Consider the following 24,228-nt stretch of genomic DNA (forward strand, 5'->3'; position numbering starts at 1 on the left):
ATCTTTTGTGTCTCCATACAAATTTTAAGATTTTTTGTTCTAGTTCTGTAAAAAATGCCATTAGTAATTTGATAGGGATTGCATTGAATTTGTAGATTGCTTTGGGTAGTATCGCCATTTTCACAATGTTGTTTCTTCCAATCCAAGAACATGGTATATCTCTCCTTCTGTTGGTATCATCTTTAATTTCTTTCATCAGTGTTTTATAGTTTTCTGCAAACAGTTCTTTTGTCTCCCTAGGTAGGTTTATTCCTAGGTGTTTTATTCTTTTTGTTGCAATGGTAAATGGGAGTGTTTCCTTGATTTCTCTTTCAGATTTTCATTATTAGTGTATAGGAATGCAAGAGATTTCTGTGCATTAATTTTGTATCCTGCAACTTTACCAAATTCATTGATTAGCTCTAGCAGTTTTCTGGTGGCATCTTTAGGATTCTCTATGTATAGTATCATGTCATCTGCAAACAGTGACAGTTTTACTTCTTCTTTTCCAATTTGTATTCTTTTTATTTCTTTTTCTTCTCTGATTGCCGTGGCTAGGACTTCCAAAACTATGTTGAATAATAGTGGTGAGATTGGACATCCGTGTCTAGTTCCTGATCTTAGAGGAAATGCTATCAGTTTTTCACCATTGAGAATGATGTTTGCTGTGGGTTTGTCGTATATGGCCTTTATTATGTTGAGGTAGCTTCCCTCTATGCCCACTTTCTGGAGGGTTTTGTCATAAATGGGTGTTGAATTTTGTCAAAAGCTTTTTCTGCATCTATTAAGAGGATCATACAGTTTTTATTCTTCAGTATGTTAATATGGTGTATCACATTGATTGATTTGCGTATATTGAAGAATCCTTGCATCCCTGGGATAAATCCTACTTGATCATGGTGTATGATCCTTTTAATGTGTTGTTGGATTCTGTTTGCTAGTATTTTGTTGAGAATTTTTACATCTCTATGCATCAGTGATATTGGTCTGTAATTTTCTTTTTTTGTAGTATCTTTGTCTGGTTTTGGTATCAGGGTGATGGTGGCCTCATAGAATGAGTTTGGGAGTGCTCCATCCTCCACAATTTTTTGGAAGAGTTTGAGAAGGATGGGTGTTAGCTCTTCTCTAAATGTTTGATAGAATTCACCTCTGAAGCCATCTGGTCCTGGACTTTTGTTTGCTGGAAGATTTTTAATCACAGTTTCAATTTCATTACTTGTGATTGGTCTGTTCATATTTTCTATTTCTTCCTGGTTCAGTCTTGGAAGGTTATACCTTTTTAAGAATTTGTCCGTTTCTTCCTGGTTGTCCATTTTATTGGCATAGAGTTGCTTGTAGTAGTCTCTTAGGATGGTTTGTATTTCTGCGGTGTCTGTTGTAACTTCTCCTTTTTCTTTTCTAATTTTATTGATTTGAATCCTCTCCCTCTTTTTCTTGATGAGTCTGGCTAATGGTTTACCAATTTTGTTTATCTTCTCAAAGAACCAGCTTTTAGTTTTATTGACCTTTGCTATTGTTTTCTTTGTTTCTATTTCATTTATTTCTGCTCTGATCTTTATGATTTCTTTCCTTCTGCTAACTTTGGGTTTTGTTTGTTCTTCTTTCTCTAGTTCCTTTAGGTATAAGGTTAGATTGTTTATTTGAGATATTTCTTGTTTCTTGAGGTAGGATTGTATTGCTATAAACTTCCCTCTTAGAACTGCTTTTGCTGCATCCCGTAGGTTTTGGATCATCATGTTTTCATTGCCATTTGTCTCTACGTATTTTTTGATTTCCTCTTTGATTTCTTCAAAGATCTCTTGGGTATTTAGTTATGTATTGTTTAGCCTCCATGTGTTTGTGTTTTTTACGTTTTTTCCCTGTAATTGATTTCTAATCTCATAGCATTGTGGTCAGAAAAGATGCTTGATATGATTTCACTTTTCTTAAATTTACTGAGGCTTGTTTTGTGACCCAAGATGTGATCTATCCTGGAGAGTGTTCTGTGTGCACTTGAGAAGAAAGTGCAATCTACTGTTTTTGGATGGAATGTCCTATAAATATCAATTAAATCTCTCTGGTCTACTGTGTCATTTAAAGCTTGTGTTTCCTTATTAATTTTCTTTTTGGTTGGTCTGTCCATTGGTGTAAGTGAGGTGTTAAAGTCCCCCACTATTATTGTGTTACTGTCAATGCACTATTATAAGGAATACAAAGAAGGTAAAAGCTATTTTTGTTGTTGAGTTCACACTCCTCAAAATATCTTCCTATTTAGATAATTTTGCTAGTTTAAAAGAATAATATTTAGTTAAACTTTAAGTGTTTTTTCCAACTGCGTGCAAGCTCTGAAGAGTACATGCACACGTGGATTTTTCTGTGTATATGTGTTCACTAAAGAGGGGTTAGCTACTATTGCCGAAAAGTTCGTGGTGAAACTGACCAAGCAAATGTTTTTTGTTCAGTATCTGTTTGCTTGTCTCACTTTTTCAGAACCAAAATTTTACAGTACTACAGCATATTTAGGGAATATTCATGCATATTTTTACTTTTTTTAAAATGTAATTTCTGTTATTACAAAAATGGTTACTGCACATTGAGTTAGAAAAGAGATAAGCAAAAATATGAAAAAAATCGATACATTCTGTGTTAGTCATTTTAAGCTTGCATAGTAAGTTACCACAGACTGGATGCATTAGACAACAGATATTTATTTTCTCACGATTCTGGAGCTGAGAAGTGCCAGACACAACGTGCCAGAAAATTAGCCTTATGGTGAGAGCTCTCTTCCTGGCTTACAGACGACTGCCTTCTCTCCAAGTCCTCACATGGCCTTTTCTCTATGTACACACGGAGAGAGTAACAGATCTCTTCTGTCTGTCCCTCTTTTTATAAGGCCACCAGTCCTATCAGAATAGAGTACCATTCTTAAGATCTCTTTTAACTTTAATTACCTTCTTAAAGGCCCTGTTTTCACATAGAGCCAGACTGGAGTTGAGGGCTTCAACATATGAATTTTATGGGACACAATTCAGTCTAGAACACATTTTTTACACCCAGTAATTATTGCTTTGAACACCTTGATATAAATTCCTATAGATTTAGATATAAATGTATATATATAGCCAAAATGAGATCATACTATACATACTAGTTTGAAAATTGTTTAATTATCACCACTTTTCATGATAGTAAACTTAATCATTTTTAATACACAGACTATATTAAGTTTTAGTAATCACTGTAGTCTTGTACAGTGGGTTTATCCAAACCAATATCCAGTTGAGGCCTAAAAATTGTATTTCTTCTAATGCAGTATGATCTCTTTTCCTCTTTTGACACTCATTTGTGGGACCAAGTCACTGGTCCTGCATGTGTCTTATTGTCTAGATTTGTAGGTTGCTTCTTATGATTTTTATTCAACTAATTCTTCTAATCTTTGTATTTCCTGTAAACTTGAAATTAATTCTTAATGTTTATAATAGAAAACTCATTATGTAATTAAGGGATAAAATTTTTTAAGGACATTTTCTTGTAGCTGATGTTTTTGTCAGTATCCAGGACATGGTAGGGCATGCCCCATTGATTCAGGTGAAGTGGGGCATGGTGGACAGAGTTGTGTCTTAAGACTAGAATTACCCCCTTGCATAAGGTTACATTCACTGGAGGATATAGTAAAATGTAATTTCTGAGAAAATTCCAATATGGCAGGAAGAACATGGTGTCTGGGGCAGGTCTGATATAAGTTTGTATCCATTGGTTTGGACATTCTAGTTATTTGCTGCCAATCCATTCTGATTGGTCAGTGTATGCTATATCAATTGATAAATATTTAAAATAAGAAAATAAGACCCTTAGTCTAGAACATATGATGTCCAGTCACTAGTGTTTGTTCAGAAACAACTTTGGCAATAGGGAGATCCCATGTGGAAAAATGGAGTACCCAAAAAGCTATAAAAATTATGATGATATATAATCCAGAAATTTTATACTCAGATAGTTAGGCAAGCAGTTGGCATTTAGGAAAGATGTGAGCAGACTATAAAAGTCCAGTCATCAAAACTGTGGTTCTAGAGCAGATTCCTGTCCCTGGGGTGCAATAAAATTGAAAAAATAGAAAATAATTCAGAGTCCTAATCCTAGAAGTTCTGTTCTAAATTCAGGAAAGCAACAAATGCTTAATTATTGCAGCTGGGACTCAAGAATTAGCAGCAATTGTTAGTCCTCAAATCTCTCTAAAGAAGGTTGGGATTTTTCCTAGATACTGGGTAAGCTTACAGTGCAGGTGGAGATGAAGCTTTGTTAGCTATTGGGGAAGAAGATGACTGAGAATCAGTTGATCCTTCATGATAGCAACAAAAATGCAAGACAGAATTATCACTGGAACATAATTTCTGCACATGATGAAATTAAGGACTGGAGAGAGGTAGCTGCTTTTATGTCTCTTAGCTCTGACACTCCTCACCCTATTTGAATACAAATGTTCTCTGAGTGGAACACATTTTTGTCATCTTGAAATCTTTTGAACTTCACATGTCAAATTTAAAGCTTCCATCCAACTATGGAACATGAAAGACAGAAAACATTTGGTAAATGTGAGCTGGAAATGTTATCTTAAAATAAGAATACATACACACATACACATGCACCGACTTTTCAAATAATAAACTGCATCTAAATGTTCCCCAGGATTTTCTAATTTCAGAAGTATTTTTATTATTTTGGAATACATTCAAGCTTACAGAAAAGTTGCAAGAATAGCACAAAGAAATTTCTTCCTCAACTACCCAAGTGTAGGCTGCAGACATGATAAACAGTTGCATCTGAATTCTCCGGCAAACAGTGACATTCTCTTGCACAAACAGCAGGACCGTTACAAACAGGAATTAAACTTTGATACATTTCTACCATACACTACGTAGCCCCCATTCAGCTTTTGCCACTTGTCCCAATAATGTCCTAAATAACAAATAGATCTAAACTAGGATCATGTGTTGCGAGTTATCAAGTCTCAAATTTCTTTCAAACTGGAACAGTTTCTAGCTTTTTTTTTTACTTTCATTGCTTTATCCCTTTAAAACTTACATGCCAGTTATCTTCAGAATGTTCCCCAGTTTGGGTTTACCTGATGTTTCTCATGAATAAATTCAGGCTCTGAACCCTTGGCAGCAATATTATGGAAGTGAGACTGTTTTCCAATTGCTAATGTTAATTTGTTCCATTACTGGTAAAGCTAACTTTGACCACTTGATTAAGCTGGTGTCCACCAGATCTCATTAAAGTTACTCTCTATTCTTTTTTTATAATCAATAGCACTTGAAGTTATGCAAACATCGTACCCCCACCATTTCTACCTTCACCCAGTATAATGTTCACTGATTTTTTTTGCTCAAGTAGTCATTTCCAAGATGATGCCAACAGTGACCTTCTAAGTCCATCATCCTGTCTACTTTTATTAGTCGGCATTTTGCTGTAAAGAAGAACTTTCTTTTTCTTGTTTGTTTGTATGTTTCTTTACTTATAAATACAGTATCAATGTATTACATAATGAAGATTTATATTCCTAATTTATTCAATGGATTATGATTCAATCCTATTTTTTTTTAATAAATTTATTTATTTATTTATTTTTGGCTGTGTTGGGTCTTCGTTTCTGTGCGAGGGCTTTCTCTAGTTGTGGCAAGTGGGGGCCACTCTTCATCGCGGTGCGCGGGCCTCTCACTGTCGCGGCCTCTCGTTGCGGAGCACAGGCTCCAGACGCGCAGGCTCAGTAGTTGTGGCTCACGGGCCCAGGCGCTCTGCGGCATGTGGGATCCTCCCAGACCAGGGCTCGAACCCGTGTCCCCTGCATTAGCAGGCAGATTCTCAACCACTGCGCCACCAGGGAAGCCCCCCTATTTTTATTTTGATACTCAAATTGTCCTAGGTCAGCCAGTAGCAGCAATTTCTACCTGGATTCTGTGTCCTTTGATGTTTCCTCAGAATTCTTTGTGTATTTCCTTGGTTTTTGACACAGCAAGGTATACCAAATCATGTTGTATTTCCCCACCCCAACCCTGTTACCAGCTTTTTCCTAAATGATCCCTAGTTCCTTTGAGTGGAGAGTACTGTCTAGAAAACAAGATGTGGATTCTAGATGTGCTCATTGCTATTGGAGTGTTGCTTTTTTCAGTACCTCTTAGTAAACAAAGATAGGAAAATATATATTTTGATATTATATTTTGATATAAATATGTATGAATATATATACACATACATAGATTTACATCTATATCTATCTCTCTATCTGAAAAACCAGTACATATCAATACCTAGTGTTTTTCTCCTTTCATGTTTGTAAATCCCATCTCTGAGAGTGAGAAATCTGCTTCTCATTATTCTGAATATATATACTTGAGTAATCAGTTCCCTTGAGTGTAAACATTTGATGCCTTTCTTTCTTCCTCTACAAGAATGCCTTTCCCACTCCATTATGACTGTGACAGCCAAGCCAGGCACTGTCACACATGGACTATTTACCCTATATCAAGTGCTCTGCCTATTCCCCACCTGAAATGCACCCCACTCAGGCTCCCACACTGTGTTGTTCAGCTCTTAAATGGGGATAACCTTAGTCAGCTTTAATGACTTCTCTCATTACACTGTTCCCCCTGACAGTTGCTTTCCTTTCCATATTCAGACTTGCATACACACACACATACACAATATCCTCCTCATGCTTGGGCCCTGATACCCTGTGCTAAACTACCCCAACCGATTTGGATGCCTTCCTTTCCTCACATGGTCTTCAACCCCTTGCTCTGGGCCACAGTGGCATCATCTTCTACTGCCACTGTCAGAGGTGCTAACCTTGACCAACCCATGTAATGGCTTTAGGACTGATTCACTCATGAAGAGAAAGGAAGGGAAGAGGAAGAAGAAGAAAACATACATTGTTTATGAGTACATGAATGTTTAATTCACATAAATATTCTTGAGCAGTATATTTATTTTCTTTCTTACTCTTTTCTTTTCATTTAGCAGTCTGTAGTTAATATTTATCCATGTTGTCAAAGGTACATTTACTTCATTGCTTCTAAGTGCTATAGAATATTTAAAGAGTAGCTTTACTCTATTTGATATATCCATTATTCCAAAAATGGATGCCTAGATTGCCCTCACTTCCTTGTTGCCAAATATTCTAGGTTCAAATTTCCTCTTGCTATTTTTTATTTCTTTAACAACATTAACTTATGACCTTCTTGTATTATGTTGTTTTTGACATGCTTGGTACCAATCTGATTCTTGTTTTTTCTGTAAGCAGTCTACTTTTTGACTTGGGGAACTTTTAGTATTTTTTTCTTTATCTTTCATGCCTTTAAATTTTGTGCCAAAGTATGTAGATGCTTCTCCTCTTCTCTGGAAAAATAATAATAAAAATAAATATTTTCTTCAACTATTTTCTCTCCTCCATTTGTTTTTCCTCCTTCTGGTGTTCTTTCTAGAACTCCCGTTTCTATTCATTGCATCTTTTACTTGTATGTTTATATTTTATGTTTTCATTCCTTTCTGTGGTTTCTTGGAAAAAATTCTGAATCTGATCTTCTATATCTTGAATTTATGTTTTCATTTATATCTATCTATTCCTTACCATCTCTTTCTACTCTCTCTACCTATTGGTATATTTCTTGCAAGTATTCTATTTTTCATACCTCTTATTTCCTCTTTTTAAAAAAATGTTTTCAAGTTGTTTCTTATTGCTAATGCAGTCCATTTTCTTTTAGCGAGTTTAGTTATAATGCGTATTCTTAAATTAATGTACTGTGTGTTTTAATATGTTTACTTTGAGTATTATATGTGTTCATTGTGTTAACTTTCTTTTATGAGGGTGTGGATCTCAGATATCTAGATACTTTAGTTTGGGAGTTCATGTTGCCCTGGAGGAATTAGCCATCTTCTTGTGACTTATAGGAGGGCAGACCTGAAGTCAGGCCCCAGTTTATATCTTCATGGGTTTGTATAATGAGAGAGAGTCACTGTGTTCCAGGTACAATGAAACTATTCTAAACCACCATCATTTTCTGCTGGTTCACCAGGAAGCCCCAGTTTTCAGAGATTTGATGTTATAAGGAAAAGCTAATCCCCTTAAGGTTTTAATTCCACCATCCCTGGGATTTGGAAAAGAGAAATAAATGCCCAGAGTTCAGGTTGCTTAAGCCTCTTTATGACAGTGTTTCACCCCAACTGACACAGGCAGGACTTCCTAACCCAACGTATTTATTTTATTTATTTTTTAACTTTAATAACATATTTTATTTAATTCAGTGTATCCAAAATATTATCAATGTATTGTCATCAATATGCAAACTTAGTAATGAAATAGTTTACATTCTTTTTTCATTCTAAGTCTTTAAAATCCAGTGTGTATTTTACATTTAGAGTACATCTCAATTAAAACTACACACATTTAAAAAAGACTTTTTTTTTGCAGGTTTTGTGCTTTTAATAGATTGTACTTTATAGACAGAGGTCTTTCAGAACTAACCCACTGGTCATTTGGTCAAACAATTTTAGCTTTTAAACCTTTTCATTTAAATGTGACTTATAGGGACTTCCCTGGTGGTGCAGTGGTTAGGAGTCCGCCTGCCAGTGCAGAGGACACAGGTTCGATCCCTGGTCCAGGAAGATCCCACATGCCGCAGAGCAGCTAAGCCCATGTGCCACAACTACTGACCCTGCACTCTAGAGCCCGCGTGCCTAGAGCCTGCCACCACAATGAGAAGCCTGCACTCACTGCAATTAGAGAAAGCCCGCGCACAGCAACAAAGACCCAATGGAGCCAAAAAAATGTTTTTAATAAATAAATTTATTAAATGTGACTTATATTCAGAAAACAACACAAATCATAATTGTATAGCCCACTTACTTTTCACAGTTGAACACACTTATGTAACCAGCACCCAGATCAAGAAACAATACAACAAGCAGCCCTAGGAGTCCCCCACCAGTTACACCCCCACGTAACAAGTATAGTTATTTTAAAGTCCTTGTCTGCTAATTCCAATATCTCAATCACCTATGGATCTTCTTTCATCATCTATGTTTTCTTTGCTTATCAGTTATATGATCTTGCCTTTTCCACATCTCCTAATTTTCTTTTCATGGAAAGACATTTTATTTTAAATATAGCAGTATTGTAAATGTCCATCCCAAACTCCCAATCTATCCCTCCCTCCCCAACCCTTCCACTCTAGTAATCATAAGTTCATTCTCTAAGTCTGTGAGTCTGTTTCTGTTTTGTAAATAAGTTCATTTGTATCATATTTTTTTAGATTCCACATATAAGTGATATCACATATTTGTCTTTCTCTGTCTGACGTACTCCACTTAGTATGATAATCTCCAGGTCCATACATGTCACTGCAAATGGCATTATTTCATTCTTTTTAATGGCTGAATAATATTCCATTGTATATATGTACCACATCTTCATTATCCATTCATCTGTTAATGCATATTTAAGTTGCTTCCATGTCTTCGCTATTGTAAATAGTGCTGCAATGAACATTGGGGGTACATGTATCCTTTTGAACTGTGTTTTTCTCCTGACATATGCCCAAGAGTGGGATTGCTGGAACATATGGCAACTCTAGTTTTAGTTTTTTAAGGAACATCCATACTGTTCTCCATAGTGGCTGTACCAATTTACATTCCCACCAACAGTATAGGAGGGTTCCCATTTCTCCACACCCTCTCCAGCATTTTTTGTTTGCAGATTTTTTGATGATGGCCATTCTTACTGGTGTGAGGTGATATCTCATTGTAGTTTTGATTTGAATTTCTCTAATAATTAGCAAGGTTGAACATCTTTTCACATGCCTTTTGGCTATCTGTATATTTTCTTTGGAGAAATGTCTTTACCTAACCCAATTTACGTTTAAGTTATTAATCTCTCTTTTTAAATATGTTACCATAAATATACATTTTACCTAAGTTCAATCATTATATATATCTGTATATTTGTATTTGTATTCTGTTCTTTTCACTTCTAGTGTACCCATGTTTCTACATATTAATTTATATTTTAACAGCCACACATTTTTTTGCAATTTTCTAAGTAATTTTCCTGTTTGGGAAATCTATGTTGTTTTCTGTAATTGCTATTATAATTATACTGCAAAGAGTACAATTATTCTTGTAGAATAAATTCCAAAGTGCAAGATTGCTAACATTATTGCTATGAAGAATAATATTACTTTACCTATGGGTTGTTTAAATTAGCAATGCCAACAGCAATATGAACGTGAAAGTTTATCCAAGATTTTACTGATATTTATTATTAAAATTGAAAGTGTGATCATAGTGCTGCTTTTAGTGAAGGAAAACAGTCTCTATGCACATTTGTTTTCAGACATGGGTATGGAATACTATGAAACAACATGTATTAGGATCAATATCATGTGTGGGGATGTAAATAAATAGATGAAAAGCTGCTTTTTGCTATGTTGCATGCCATTATTTGGACCTGGTCTTGGCCCTGTGACACATAAGGAAGTCCTTCTGTCAGTTGAAAAGGACCAATGTAATCATAACATCCTTGCAAAAAAGGTTATCTTCAACTCTCTCAGACCTCTGTGTTTCTTTTATTTATTTATTTATTTTTTAAATTAATTTTTTTTATATTTTATTTTTGGCTGTGTTGGGTCTTCGTTTTTATGCGAGGGCTTTCTCTAGTTGTGGCAAGTGGGGGCCACTCTTCATCGCGGTGCACGAGCCTCTCACTATTGCAGCCTCTCTTGTTGCGGAACACAGGCTCCAGACACGCAGGCTCAGTAGTTGTGGCTCACGGGCCTAGTTGCTCTGCGGCATGTGGGATCTTCCCAGACCAGAACTCGAACCCGTGTCCCCTACATTGGCAGGCAGATTCTCAACCACTGCGCCACCAGGGAAACCCTGTGTTTCTTTTAAATAAAACTCTTAGGCTTCAGGATGTAGAGGAGAGCAGGTAAAATAATTTGAAATCTGTTCATGCAAATGTCTAGGAACTCTGTATGAGACATAAGAAAAAAATGTTTTTAAAAGCATCTATCAAAAAAGAAAGTAAAATGTCCAGAAGGAAACATGAAGACAGAATGAAAAATCAGAGAAATAAGCAGAAGAGTTGACCCTCTGGTCACCTGGTTTTGGGAGGTCATGGATCCCAGTGAATTAGGTAAATTAGAGTGGGAATATAGAACTCACATGGGGACAAAAGACATGGTTATGGGCCTATAGGGAGAAAGGAGTTGTAACTAACATCTATATAAACCAGGACCATGGAGTTGAAGTAGGAAAACTAGAAAGAAATCCACCCACTCGTGGAGAAAAGCTTTCTTCTGCTTGAGCTCTGGCTAAAAAATTTTTTAAAAATTCTTTTTTAATGTCTCTAGAAATAAAAAAAATCCTGGCTCAGAATTTTCATTAACATTATAGTATAGAAACATCAAGCCAAAAAATTAGCATAAAAATTGTGCCCAAGCCAGAAATGCCCCTGGGATGCCTGACAAAAGAAAATTCAATGCTGGGAAAATAAGTATTGGAGAAATACTAAGCAAAAGAAAGATGGAATAATTATATTAATGGGGGGGGGGAGACTTTAGGGAAAAAAATTGGGTTAGAAACAATATAAAGAATAATTGTTCTGTATAATCTATGTAGAAATCAGGAAGTTGTAGCAATTCCAAACTTGCATACACGTAACTAAGTAGTCTAAAAATATACAAGGAAAAATATTATACTATTGCCAAGATAAATTGATAAATTAGCATCATATGGGAAACTTTAACATGTCTCAATAATTAACAGAGAGAATATGTAGAACAGTTAATAAAGTTATAGCCACACAGTTTTCAAGCTTGATTTACTGGACCTATATATGAAATGCTACATCCCTGTAATAGGGAATGCACATTCTTTATATGGAACATGTATAAAAATGTTTATTCTCTATTTATCAGATGTAATAGCCTACAGGGTCACAAAACTCACCTAAAATCAAAGTATCAGTAGTATATAGACCTTGCTCTCAGTTCATAATTAAATTAAGCTAGGTATCAATATTAAAACAGTAACCCACACCTTATATTTGAATGTTTTAAAAATTCTTTGAACTAATACATTTATTATAGAAATAATTATCATAGAAATTTAAAATGCTAGAATTTGTAAGATAATAGCACCATATATCAAAATTAGTGTGCTTCACCACAATAGAAAATCTGTAGCCTTAAAGACATATATAAAGATTAAAAATTAGTGATCTAAGCGTTTTAACTTAAAAATTTAGGTTAAAAAACCCCAGAGAATATATTCAGGCAAAATTTAACAAAGATACTAATAAGCATAGAATATAATATTGAAGCAAAAAATAAAGAAAAAAATATTGAGGATCCACAAATCCTAAAACTGGTTTTCTGAAAATTCTAAAAAATTAGCTAAACTCTAGTAAAACTGATGAAGGGGAAAAAAGAAAAAAAAAAGACAGAAGTAAATTGATGTTAGAAATAGGAAAGGAAACAAAATTATAGTTAAATGACAATATTTTTCCTGAAGCATAAGAACAAAGCAAACAGCTAAATGCATTTAGAAGAAATAAACGTGTAAAAATCTGAATTTACTTATATTCGTTAATAATTTGAAAATATTAAGTGAAATAAAATGAAAATATACATTGAGTGAAAATGTACTTCTCCCCACAACACACACAAAAAATACCAGGGTGAAATAGTTTTATATATGAACACTAACTCTCCTTTGTAAAATGGATAATGTCTGTACTACATAAACTCTTACAGAATCAATGAAAAGAAGCAAAGATCACTAAACATTTGTGAGGTTATATAATCCACATATCAAAATCAGACAAGAAAAAATTGAGAAGTATAATTATCAATAAGCCACTTATAAATATATATGCATATATCCTGAAAATATTAGTAACCAAAGACAGAAAATATATCATGACCAAGAAGGGCTTATTCCAGAAATACGTGCATTTTTTAACATTGTAAAGTTAAAAGCCTTGCAATTATCTCAAAAGTTGATCCAACATCTGTTTATGCTAAAATCTATTAGCAAAGGAAGAACAAAAGTGATCTTCCTTATAAAAGGAATTTCCCAGACACCTATAGCAAACAACTTAAAAAAAACACAGTTGTAGAAACATTTTGTAGAAGTGAAGAACACAAGGAAAGGACCAAGGAATGCTGCTTTTACTGCCTCCATTCCACAGTGCACTGGCAGTCCTATACAAAATGATGAGAGCAGTAGATAAAAGCTACACAGTTTTAAAAGGAATAAGCAAAACTATTTTTTGGTATGTATCTACAGTGAAATTAACAAAAATAAAAACCCTATAGATTAACCATTAAAACCTATAGGAGATTAACAATAAGGTTTGTTATAAGACTAATATATGAAATTAAATAGCATGCTTATACACAGTAAAATAATTATAAATGCTATATTTTGTTAACATAGCAGGAAAACATTAAAAATAAATTTAATAATAGTTGTGCAAACCTTTTATAAAGAAAAATATAAAACTTCATTAAAAGACATAAAATCAACTGAAATAAATTGAGAGGCATACCATATTCATAGATAAAATGCATGATTTTCTCAAATGGTTCCATTAATTTAATGCAATTCTAATGAAATCCTGAAATGTCTTTCCATGGCACATGACAAACTAATATAAAAGTTTATATGAAAGTAGTGGTCCATAAATCCCCCCAAGTTAAATAATAATTAAAAGAGACGATGACGATGATGGTGGTGGTGGTGGTGGTAGGGGACCCATTACTTCAGTCATGATAAAGTTATGTTAATTAAAACAGTATGGCACTGGTTAAAATGAAATGCAGTAGCAAGGATAACAGCTTCATTAATGCTTCACGGAGAAAAAGAGATCCAATGAGAATTAGTATATGTGTGTGCAAATGGAAATATAAATTGTAAGGCACTATATTCACATAAGGTAATATTTCAAGCAGTTTGCCTTACATTTGTACATGTTATAAGGTTTTCTCACTGCTGAATTTGAAAAAGAAATTAATATTGAATCTTAGATACAGCTGAAGAATCTTCTCTGGTTTTCTAACTCAAAAATAAAATGAAAATATTAAAAACAACAACTATAAGTTCATGACTGCCTCATCTAAAGTTCATTTATCTGGACAATTTGGAACAAACCTAGAACAGGGAATTAATAACTAAAAACAAACATATGATTTCAAATGTATCACATTCTGGAAAAGACAAAACTGTAGAGACATTTAAAAGATCAGTGGTTGCCAGGGGCTCAAGAAGAAGGGAGAGAGGAAAGTATAAGCAGGTATAGCACAGGAAATTTTTAGGGCAATGAAACTATTCTATATGATACTATAATTGTGGATACATGCCATTATGCGTATGTCAAAACCCATAGAGTACAATACAAAGAGTGACCCTTAATATAAATTATGGACTGAATGTATTAATATTGTCTCATTAATGGTAACAGATATTGATCATGCTAATGTAAGATGTTAATAATAGGGGCAGGGGAGAGTGGGTATTTGGGAACTCTGTGTTTTCTGCTCAGTTTTTCTGTATTTTGAAACTGCTCTAAAAAAACCCACAAAGTATACTACTTAAAAAAAAATGAACAGAAATGCATAGCACGTAAACTAGAACTGCAATACTCAGATTACAATACTCACAATACACAATAAGCAGATTTCCTTTTCTCCTATATGAGGCACTCAAGTGCTCTCTTGAGGTCTCTTTATTCTTGTTTAGTTATAATGTTTTCAGTGTACTGATTTTCTATTTAAATTGTTAGTAGGGACATTCAAAGAAAGAAGCAACTTATTTATCATAACAGTTCTCATATAGCAGTTAGAAGTGACATTTGAAGGCCCATCAGTATAGCATGTCTACTTTGCATTACTTGCTTTCTAATTGCCACCCTCTCCCCAACAGTACCACTTGGCTGCCCTTGGACCTCTCCTAGAGAAATCACCTTCCCACCCCCACCCCCAGCCCCCAGACTTCCCAGGATCCATCAAATACAGGATTAACACATGTCATCACCAAGGACCTTCAAAGACCACTTCAGGGCTGTGACCGAAGTCCTTTCTGATTGGTGTCTTTGCCTTATTTGTTGTCAAAATTTTTGAATATCAAGCATGAATAGAAGAACTCAAAGAGGCAGGGCAGGTGACAGAGATTTAGTAGAGAGGTGAGAGACCTACAAACACAGGTAGAAATGAAAACTCCAAGATTTGAAAATAAGTGTAGCTTTAAGAATCTTTATTCTTTTAATTTGTGTAATGTTTTATAGTTTTCAATTTGAAAATGTAGTAATGAATCATACAAAATAAGTTAAATCATCTTCACATGCTATTTTTCTGAAGCTAGACAAGTACTTAAAATTCTTTGAAAATATTTTTATCTGATTTTTTTCTTTTTTAAAAATATGAGTTGTCCACATCTCCTTGAGGTCTTATTCTGTGTGCTTTCCTGTTGAACCCCACTGCAGTTTTTAATGTGAAATTTAGAATTGCCTATTTATGGTTCTGCAGTTCTATGAGGCTAGCAATTGTATCTTAGTCATCATTATATAACAAGCACCTAAAATAATGTCTACACAAAGTTTCAAATACATATTTGCCGGAAAGTGTAACGTTGGTTATCTAGAAAAATTCAGTTGTTTGGAATTATTTATCAGATCATATTGGATAAATAAATTTGAATGCTTTAAGAAAAAAAAAAAACAGCAGAATATAGAGAAACAAGTATCTTTTAATTTTCTTCCCCCCCCCCAGAGGAAAGAATTGTCAGCATGCAAATTCAGACAGTCACAAAATTTGAAACAGTTACTAATGTTGTTGGATATTTAAAGGGCTCGACATCTCCAGGTAAGTAGACCCAAATATTTATAATCTATACTTTATATGAAATATCACAAGAAAATGCTCTGTAACAATTTAATAGCATAGTTAAATGTCCTACTTTAGATGTAATTACAAGTTCATACCACTCTAAAGGGTGGTATATAAAACCAAGAAGTAGGTCTTTATTCTTTCTTACCAAATCTCTTCAAAGATAAATCATAGGAGAGAGTGTAAGAGGGAAAACAAAACAAAACGGAGAAAACAGAGTTTAGATTTGTTTAATTGGCATGTACCTGTGAGTAAAAGCTATAGAAACCAATGTTTTCATTTTCTTTTATTCACTGTAACACCATTGAAGATTTTATTTATATCAAGAAAAGACTTTTTTAAAAAGGAAATATTTTAGTTTTATATATGTGTCTTTAAAAAAATAAAAATTTTGGTTTTCAAATCTTTCATTGTTAGTCTGTGTCCCATCTTTGACCCTTGGTCCACTGACAATTCTGCCTAATGTTTGTATGGCTTAGGTTTTGAAGGTGCTTATGAAAAGGATCACCTGGTTACGTTTTAAATAGTTTTATACCTTGTTATGGGATGCTTATGGAATCTTCAGATGATACTATATAGGCTAAAAAAGTGAAAATAACTGACAAATATATTAATTAAGAAATTAACAACAACACTTCTGAACATATTGTGAGGTTGAATGACATATTACTGTCTGCTGTGCTTATTTTACATGGTAGAATGCAGTAGTCTTTTAGTACATTTGTGCCATTGCTATTGATTTGGTTGGGATATTTACTCAAGTTATCCTTGGAGGATAATTCTTCTCCATGATTTTAGTCAAACTGACTCCATAATTGCTAACCCAGGAAATTCTGAGATCAAGTTTTACATTCCCATCAAGTTTCCTGCCAGCCAACTCTTTAAAAATTCATGGACATCTTCTCTCTGATTTCCTTACAGTAGCAATGATGAACAACCTCTGATCATAATATCAAGATATAAATGAATTTGGAAATTGTTACTATTGCATTTCAACCATTTCAACAAATTTATATCATAAGGATCTCTAATTGAAGCATTAGAAATATTTATCATCATTACTACATTTGCTAGTTATTTTTGAAAAACCAAACTGTACAAAATTATACTCACTATAGGATAAAAACAAAAAAACTTTCCTTATTGAAATTCAATGGAGAAAAAACCCCCAAATTTAAAAAATCAATTTACTAGTAGTATTCCTCGGTGTATAATATGTAAAGCTTCTCAATTTTATTTATTTGAATTCTACACAAAAATATTGGCTGTTCATTCACATGCTTTTCTTATTTAATGACTCTGAAAATTAGAAATAACCATCAATTAGTATTAAGGTTTTTATATATGGTTTATCCAGAATACAGACAATTCCAAACAGAATTTTTATACATATCTGGGAGATGAGTGAATCAATTCAACATTGCAGGCACACTGTGTATACCGTTAATTAAGTTTTGATAAATTGTTGACAGATCAAATTAATTGTTGGTTCCAATATCAGTGTGGAAAACTAAAATAGTTTCACACAGTTATGTTTCCAGTAAAGTAGTGTTTTGATGCCGTGAAGGCAAGGTGTGAGTCATTCATTCCATACATGTGTAGTACTTATTATGTGTCAGGTGTTATTCAAAGCGCCTTACAAATAGTAACTTACTTAAAACTCAAAACAACTGAATGATGTATGTACTATATTTATTCCCATTTTATGGTTGAAGAATTTAAGGCATGAGAGTCTAAATAAGCTTTCTAAGGTCATACAACTAGTAAGTTAAATGGCCTGGATTCAAACCCAAGCAGGAAGGCTTTAAACTCTGTACACTTAACCATCAAGTTATGGGACATCTCCTAAGGAAATGACACTTAATGAAGAAAAATCTTTTTACACAGATTGTAGGGCTACTTGATAAAGGAAATTAAGCTGTGTACCGACAACATTCACTGGCAAAATCAGAGGAAACTCTGGAGATACATTTTTAGTCTACCTTATTACTGACAATTGTCAGCAATATACGTTATTCAGAAGCCATCAATGTGTCATGGAGATCTTTCTAGTAGTGAATCTAATAGATTTTATATGATTATATGAAATAAAATATGTGAAAAAGAAAAAGTATTTGGATGACTTTTGATGATGATTTATTTTTTCCATCAGAAAAAGGAGAGGGTCTAAAACTCTAAGTTGGAAATGAAAACTGATTCCCTAAATACTTCATTTATTGCAAAATCCATACATGACTACCACATTTTTAATACTTACAGCTACTGAATAACTGTTCTCTCAAATGTATGAATAGTTCATTAATACTTACTGAGCATATACACATTGTTTATGGGACACTCCCCACTATGATTCTGGCAAAATGTTAGATAAGGGTTTCATTGTGGCATATTTGTATACTTCATTAATTAATATGCATGTTGCAGACGACAGTAATATGGATCTAAACTTTGGATTCATAATTGAGTTCAGCAGCTGCCTCTGCTTTGATATACACAGATGTGTGAGTCAAGACAGTGGGGGAAAAATGTTAGTCTTAATTATCAGAACAATTTTGCATAATTGTTGCTCGGTTGTGCAATAGGATCATGTAAATGTCATTAAATTTATTGTTAAGATGTATATTGTATTATAATGGCTCTTGTTGCCTTCTATTTGCAGACCGTTATATCATAGTTGGCAGCCGTCATCATACCGCATACAGTTATAATGGACAAGAATGGGCCAGCAGCACCGCCATCATCACAGCTTTTATCCGGGCCTTGATGTTAAGAGTCAAGAGAGGGTGGAGACCAGACCGCACTATTGTTTTCTGTTCATGGGGTGGAACAGCTTTTGGAAATATTGGCTCGTATGAATGGGGAGAGGTAAACGTGCATAAATTACTATGCCTTGCTCTCAAAATTGCGCGGTCACTCTCTCGCTCTCGCTCTTGCTCTTGCTCTGGACTAAAGTAGGCAAAGTCAAATTGATAAAGCCATGAACAAGAATGTGCATCTCAACCAGGGTGTGCAGTATGCTCATTTGCTGAGATCACTTCTAAGAATGCTAGGGAATTAGAGTTAGACCACAGTGAATTGTGTATGATCTACAGCTATCTTATTCTTGTTGCTACCAGACCTACAGACTCTGTTACACCCGCAGTGGTGTTTAGCTGGTTATTGTGTTTCTTCTTAGGTTGACAGGCACTGGACAAGAGAGGATCAAGTGATACATACCATTACTTTTTTTTTTTTTTTTTTAACTTTCTAGCAGTTTTCTGGAATTAGGAAACAATCTTGTATGTAAAATGTTTATTAACTTAACATTATACCTTACCTAAACAATATAGAGATTGGACTCAAAATAGCAGTTTCTTTCCTTCTACCCTTTTTTTCTCCCTCCCTTCAATCCTTCCTCCCTCTATTCTTACACCCCTACCTCCCTGCTCCTTCTTTTCTACCTATATCTCTACCTATCCACTTATCTAACTACCTTAGGAAGCCTTTGTTGAAATGAAATCTTGTGTGCAATGGATCACAGTTAGAATACAACTGGAGTAAATTTTCAAGTATTTCTTTTTTTTTAATGAGAGCCTCTGGGAACTACAGTTTTGTCTTTTCTTTTAATTTTATTTATTTATTTATTTATTATTTATGGCTGTGTTGGATCTTTGTTTCTGTGCGAGGGCTTTCTCTAGTTGCGGCAAGTGGGGGCCACTCCTCATCGCGGTGCGCGGGCCTCTCACCATCGCGGCCTCTCCTGTTGCGGAGCACAGGCTCCAGACGCGCAGGCTCAGCAATTGTGGCTCACGGGCCCAGTTGCTCTGCGGCATGTGGGATCCTCCCAGACCAGGGCTCGAACCCGTGTCCCCTGCATTGGCAGGCAGACTCTCAACCACTGCGCCACCAGGGAAGCCCTCAAATATTTCTGATATGTTTGTGTCTCACAAATGCACTGTGTTTTTAATGGGATATGACAACTTTGGATTGATGCCACATTAACAACAATAAAAACATCACAAAACAGATATTCTATTTATTTTTATGACTTTATAAAAAGAAGTTTAATGGAAATAAGTAGAAAAAAACCTACATAACTTTAGCTAGGAAAATAAAACCATTTGATATCCTAGTTTGTATACTGCTTCAGCTTTGGAGAAAAAAATCTCAAATATATAATGAGAAATTCTCTTGTTTCATTTTTCATTTAATCACTCAAAAAAAAAGATAAAATGTCTATTGGCTATCAAGAAAAATCAAAAAAGGTATACAAAAGAAAATAGCAGGGCTTCGCTGGTGGCACAGTGGTTGAGAGTCTGCCTGCCAATGCACGGGACACGGGTTCGAGCCCTGGTCTGGGAAGATCCCACATGCCGCAGAGCAGCTGTGCCCGTGAGCCACAGTTACTGAGCCTGCACGTCTGGAGCCTGTGCTCCGCAACAAGTGAGGCCGCGGTGGTGAGAGGCCCGCGCGCCGCGACGAAGAGTGGCCCCCGCTTGCCACAACTAGAGAAAGCCCACGCACAGAAACAAGGACCCAACACAGCCATAAATAAATAAATAAAATAAAATAAAATAAAAATAACAAAGATCTTTTTAATTTGAGAGAAAGAAGTCTTCAAAATGAGAAAAATTTTACAGTTGTAAAATGTATCAAGATTCACACATTGCAAATTTAAATGCTTTTCCGTATTCAAATTAGTGGTGTGAATTTTTTACCATTACTCAAAAGAACTAGTTCAAATAAAGAAATTCCATTGCTGACAGAACATTTTAAAATTGACAAAATTTTAGTAAGATGGAAAATGTAATAGCTGAACCAATCTCTCAAACTTCTATTCCAAATTCCATACTTTAAGGATATAAACAATTTAAAAAACAGTCTGGGGAGTATATTTGTGATCTGGGATGATTTTACTAATTCAGAATTTTTTTATCATAAAGAAAACAATGTTTTAGTTTTCTTGTAACAATAAGGCACATTTTTAAAAAATGTCTTTAAGATTCTTTCCACAAATTTATTCTACTATCTCATACAGCTTTCTCCATATCTATCTAATAATTTTCATAGTCAACTCATGTTAATTCTAAATTAGCATGTGTATTTCTAAGCTGTGTTCTCAAAGTAGTCTTGTGTAACATTAATAGTTCCTAACTTAAATTCCTAAATATCCTTAACCCCTCTGCATGGGCAAGTGAAGTGTACTGCAAATAGTCCTTGAATTTATTTGAGCATCATGCATGGTAACCTGTAGTTTGTTCAGTACTGTGGCCTTGTGTGTATGTGAACAATTACATTCTCAAATTAAGTAAATATTTTTGTAGTTAATAAAATATTTTGTTTATTGACTCTGTTGTACCTTTTGGTAATTTTATAGTTTCTCAATCAACAGATATTAAAAATACAACTACTATACTGTGGGGAGTCTATAGGAAAAAATGTTTATGGTAGAAAAGGCTCTTCCTATTCAAAAAGGTTAGGGACCTCTGTCTTAGAGTATTTATTATATGTATGTATGCATATTTGACAACTAATTATACATCCAGTCACTTTCTGGCTTTTTCCTTGACTAGGTGAGCAAAAATATATAAGCAAAGAAAATGGTGAATAATATATAGATTTGATTATTAGCTTATAAAATGTACTATTGTAAATTGCTGTGTCTTAGATTATTTCAACACAGTTCATGAAGCCTTTTTGTAACAATCTGGTTGAGGAGGAATTTAGAAAACTATTAGTTTTCCTGTTCTGTCTACTCTTACCAAACTTACTCCTTCTGAAAATGAAAGATTTTCTTTTAGATGAAAGCAATTTGTGCGCTAAATATATTCCCTAATGAAGATGAGTAAGGAAAACACTTGTTGACAGGTCATAATGCCTTTTCTAATTATGCTTACACAGGAACCCCTTGAAACTCAGAGTTGTAATTAAAAGGATTAGGTTATACTGGTCAAATGGAATTTATAGTGATAAAGTTATTAGAGATTTGACTCAATACTGATTTCAATCCTTGAGGAAAATTATAACATTTTACTAAATAGGTTCTTTAAAAAGTACCATTTCTCTTGTGAAGAATCTTCATCTTCAGGCTATTGTGGAAATACTATAGACTTCGCAGTCAAAGAAATCTGAGTTCAAATCCTCTCTACCATAAAACAAGTGGTCTTAGGCAAGATTAACTTCTCAAGACTTGATTCCTCCAATGAGTACACTAATGCCTAGGTTGTGAGGTTCTCATTAGAGTTAAATGGACTGACATATAGACATTGTCAGTGTGGTAGTATATAAATAGAAGCTGTTTTTCTATAGCTGTTGTGTAATAATGGACATTTTTAATAACAATATTATGTGTAAACCACAGTTCATCATTTCTATTTATTTAAAATATTTATTTTTAAATAAACTGTCTTTTCACTTCTTTTACAGAGGTATAGCTGAATTTTCAACATAAACTAGGAATAATATTATTGATTTGCTAGGTGTACAAGCCCTTGCAGACTTACATCTGATAGTATTGGAAGAAGAAAGATATGTTTCTAAGATACAAAATAATATAATACAATTTTTAGGATATATCTATACAACTGCCACCATGATAATTACTCATTAAATATTTGCACAAGAAAAGGAAGCAAATAACAGAAGGACTTCTTAGCGGTACATTATTAATAGGATCAGTGGTCTTCAATTTTTGGAAGTAGGGTTTAGCAGAAAAGTGGAAAAACTCTTATACTGAATCATTTTATTCTTCTAATGTGGATGAAATGCATCAGGTTTTACTTCAAGTAATATGTGCAAGGCCACAATTGTATTATGCCCTATTTTACTCAGAATAAAAAGCTGCTTTGTGCAAAAAGTAGCTCAACACTTCAAAGGAAAGGGCTGGTTTTATTAAACGCTGAAGTGGTTTATCCATGTCTGTTCTCTAATTCAATGACTATAAAATTAAATGCTGTCACTAGAGCAAATATTCCATCCTGTATTCTGAAGTTGAATCTCATACTATATTAACCATATAGGGACATTGTCTCTTAAAGTTTTACCTTTTTTAGGAACATGAACATGCTTTAAAATATTTTGTTGTATGTTATATGAAACTCCTCACCACCCTTATTTAAAACCCCTTTATGACCCTTGGGTACTCTACTAAATAGTATGGGATGGCTTTACATTAAAAAAAAAAAAGTATTATGCAATGTAATGATTTTAGGTAGGAAGTGTTTATTATTCAACATGTAACTGGTAAAGTGGAATCTGTTACTTTCATTTATGTTAAAGATAGATTTTTTTTTTTTTTTAATATCAGGATTTCAAGAAGGTTCTGCAGAAAAATGTTGTGGCTTATGTTAGTCTCCACAGTCCTGTAAGCGGTAACTCAAGTCTCTACTCTGTAGCTTCACCATCTCTTCAGCAACTGGTAGCTGAGGTAAGATGAACCACTTTTGAATAAAATGATTTTGCAAAACTGCCTTTTTCTCTATAATCTGGCATTTCTTCATATTTTCATTTTTTAAAATATGCATAAAACCATCCCTAAGTGTTTTTTTGTTTTTTTAATATATTTATTTATTTATTTATTTTTGGCTGCGTTGGTTGTTTGTTGCTGCGTGTGGGCTTTCTCTAGTTGCTGCGGGCTTTCTCTAGTTGCAACAAGCAGGGGCTACTTTTCGTTGCTGCACGTGGGCTTCTCATTGTGGTGGCTTCTCTTTGTTGTGGATCGTGGGCTCTAGGCGCATGGACTTCAGTAGTTGTGGCCTGCGGGCTCAGTAGTTGTGGCTCGCAGACCCTAGAGCGCAGGCTCAGTAGTTGTGGCGCACGGGCCCAGTTGCTCCGCGGCATGTGGGATCTTCCCGGACCAGGACTCGAACCCGTGTCCCCTGCATTGGCAGGTGGATTCTTAACCACTGCACACCAAGAAAGTTCCCCTAAGTGTTTTTAGGAATGATCTATTGCTGATTTTTTTATCATTGTCCCTTCAACCAATGTCCTATGTTCTGAAATTCTTTACTTTCTACTCTTTTATGGTTATAGTTGCAGGCATGAATTACACATCTATAGAGAATGTGTGTAAAAATGTAAATTTATTTCTTAAAAATTGAATTTAGTGTTTAAGTTCCCAATTCTGCCAATTTTGGCATGTTGTGGTAAACTTGGTTACTTTGGGATTTCTTCTCCTTCATTCATGTTTTGAGTAAATGTGGAACCTGTTCTGTCTTTTCAACTACACTGTAAGCCTCCTCATAGCAGGACCTGTGTCTAATTCCTAGAATATCGTGAGAAGTAAATTCAAGATAGTTGGAAAATATTGTTTGCAAAACATTTATGGAAAAGGAGAGCATGTTTTTTTTCT

At 34.4% G+C, this 24,228-nt stretch overlaps 1 protein-coding gene across 1 annotated transcript in view; it reads left to right on the top strand.

The window, feature by feature from the left end:
• NAALADL2 (N-acetylated alpha-linked acidic dipeptidase like 2) overlaps positions 1–24,228 on the top strand; it is a 1,059,167-nt gene that overhangs the window by 637,165 nt on the left and 397,774 nt on the right. Inside the window, exons 7-9 of the mRNA XM_057545762.1 lie at positions 15,783–15,875; positions 18,559–18,764; positions 23,185–23,304. Coding sequence (XP_057401745.1) covers positions 15,783–15,875; positions 18,559–18,764; positions 23,185–23,304 — 419 coding nt within the window. The remainder of the gene's footprint in view (positions 1–15,782; positions 15,876–18,558; positions 18,765–23,184; positions 23,305–24,228) is intronic.

The sequence above is a fragment of the Balaenoptera acutorostrata genome, chromosome 4 (assembly GCF_949987535.1).
Source record: "Balaenoptera acutorostrata chromosome 4, mBalAcu1.1, whole genome shotgun sequence".
Lineage (NCBI taxonomy): Eukaryota > Metazoa > Chordata > Mammalia > Artiodactyla > Balaenopteridae > Balaenoptera > Balaenoptera acutorostrata.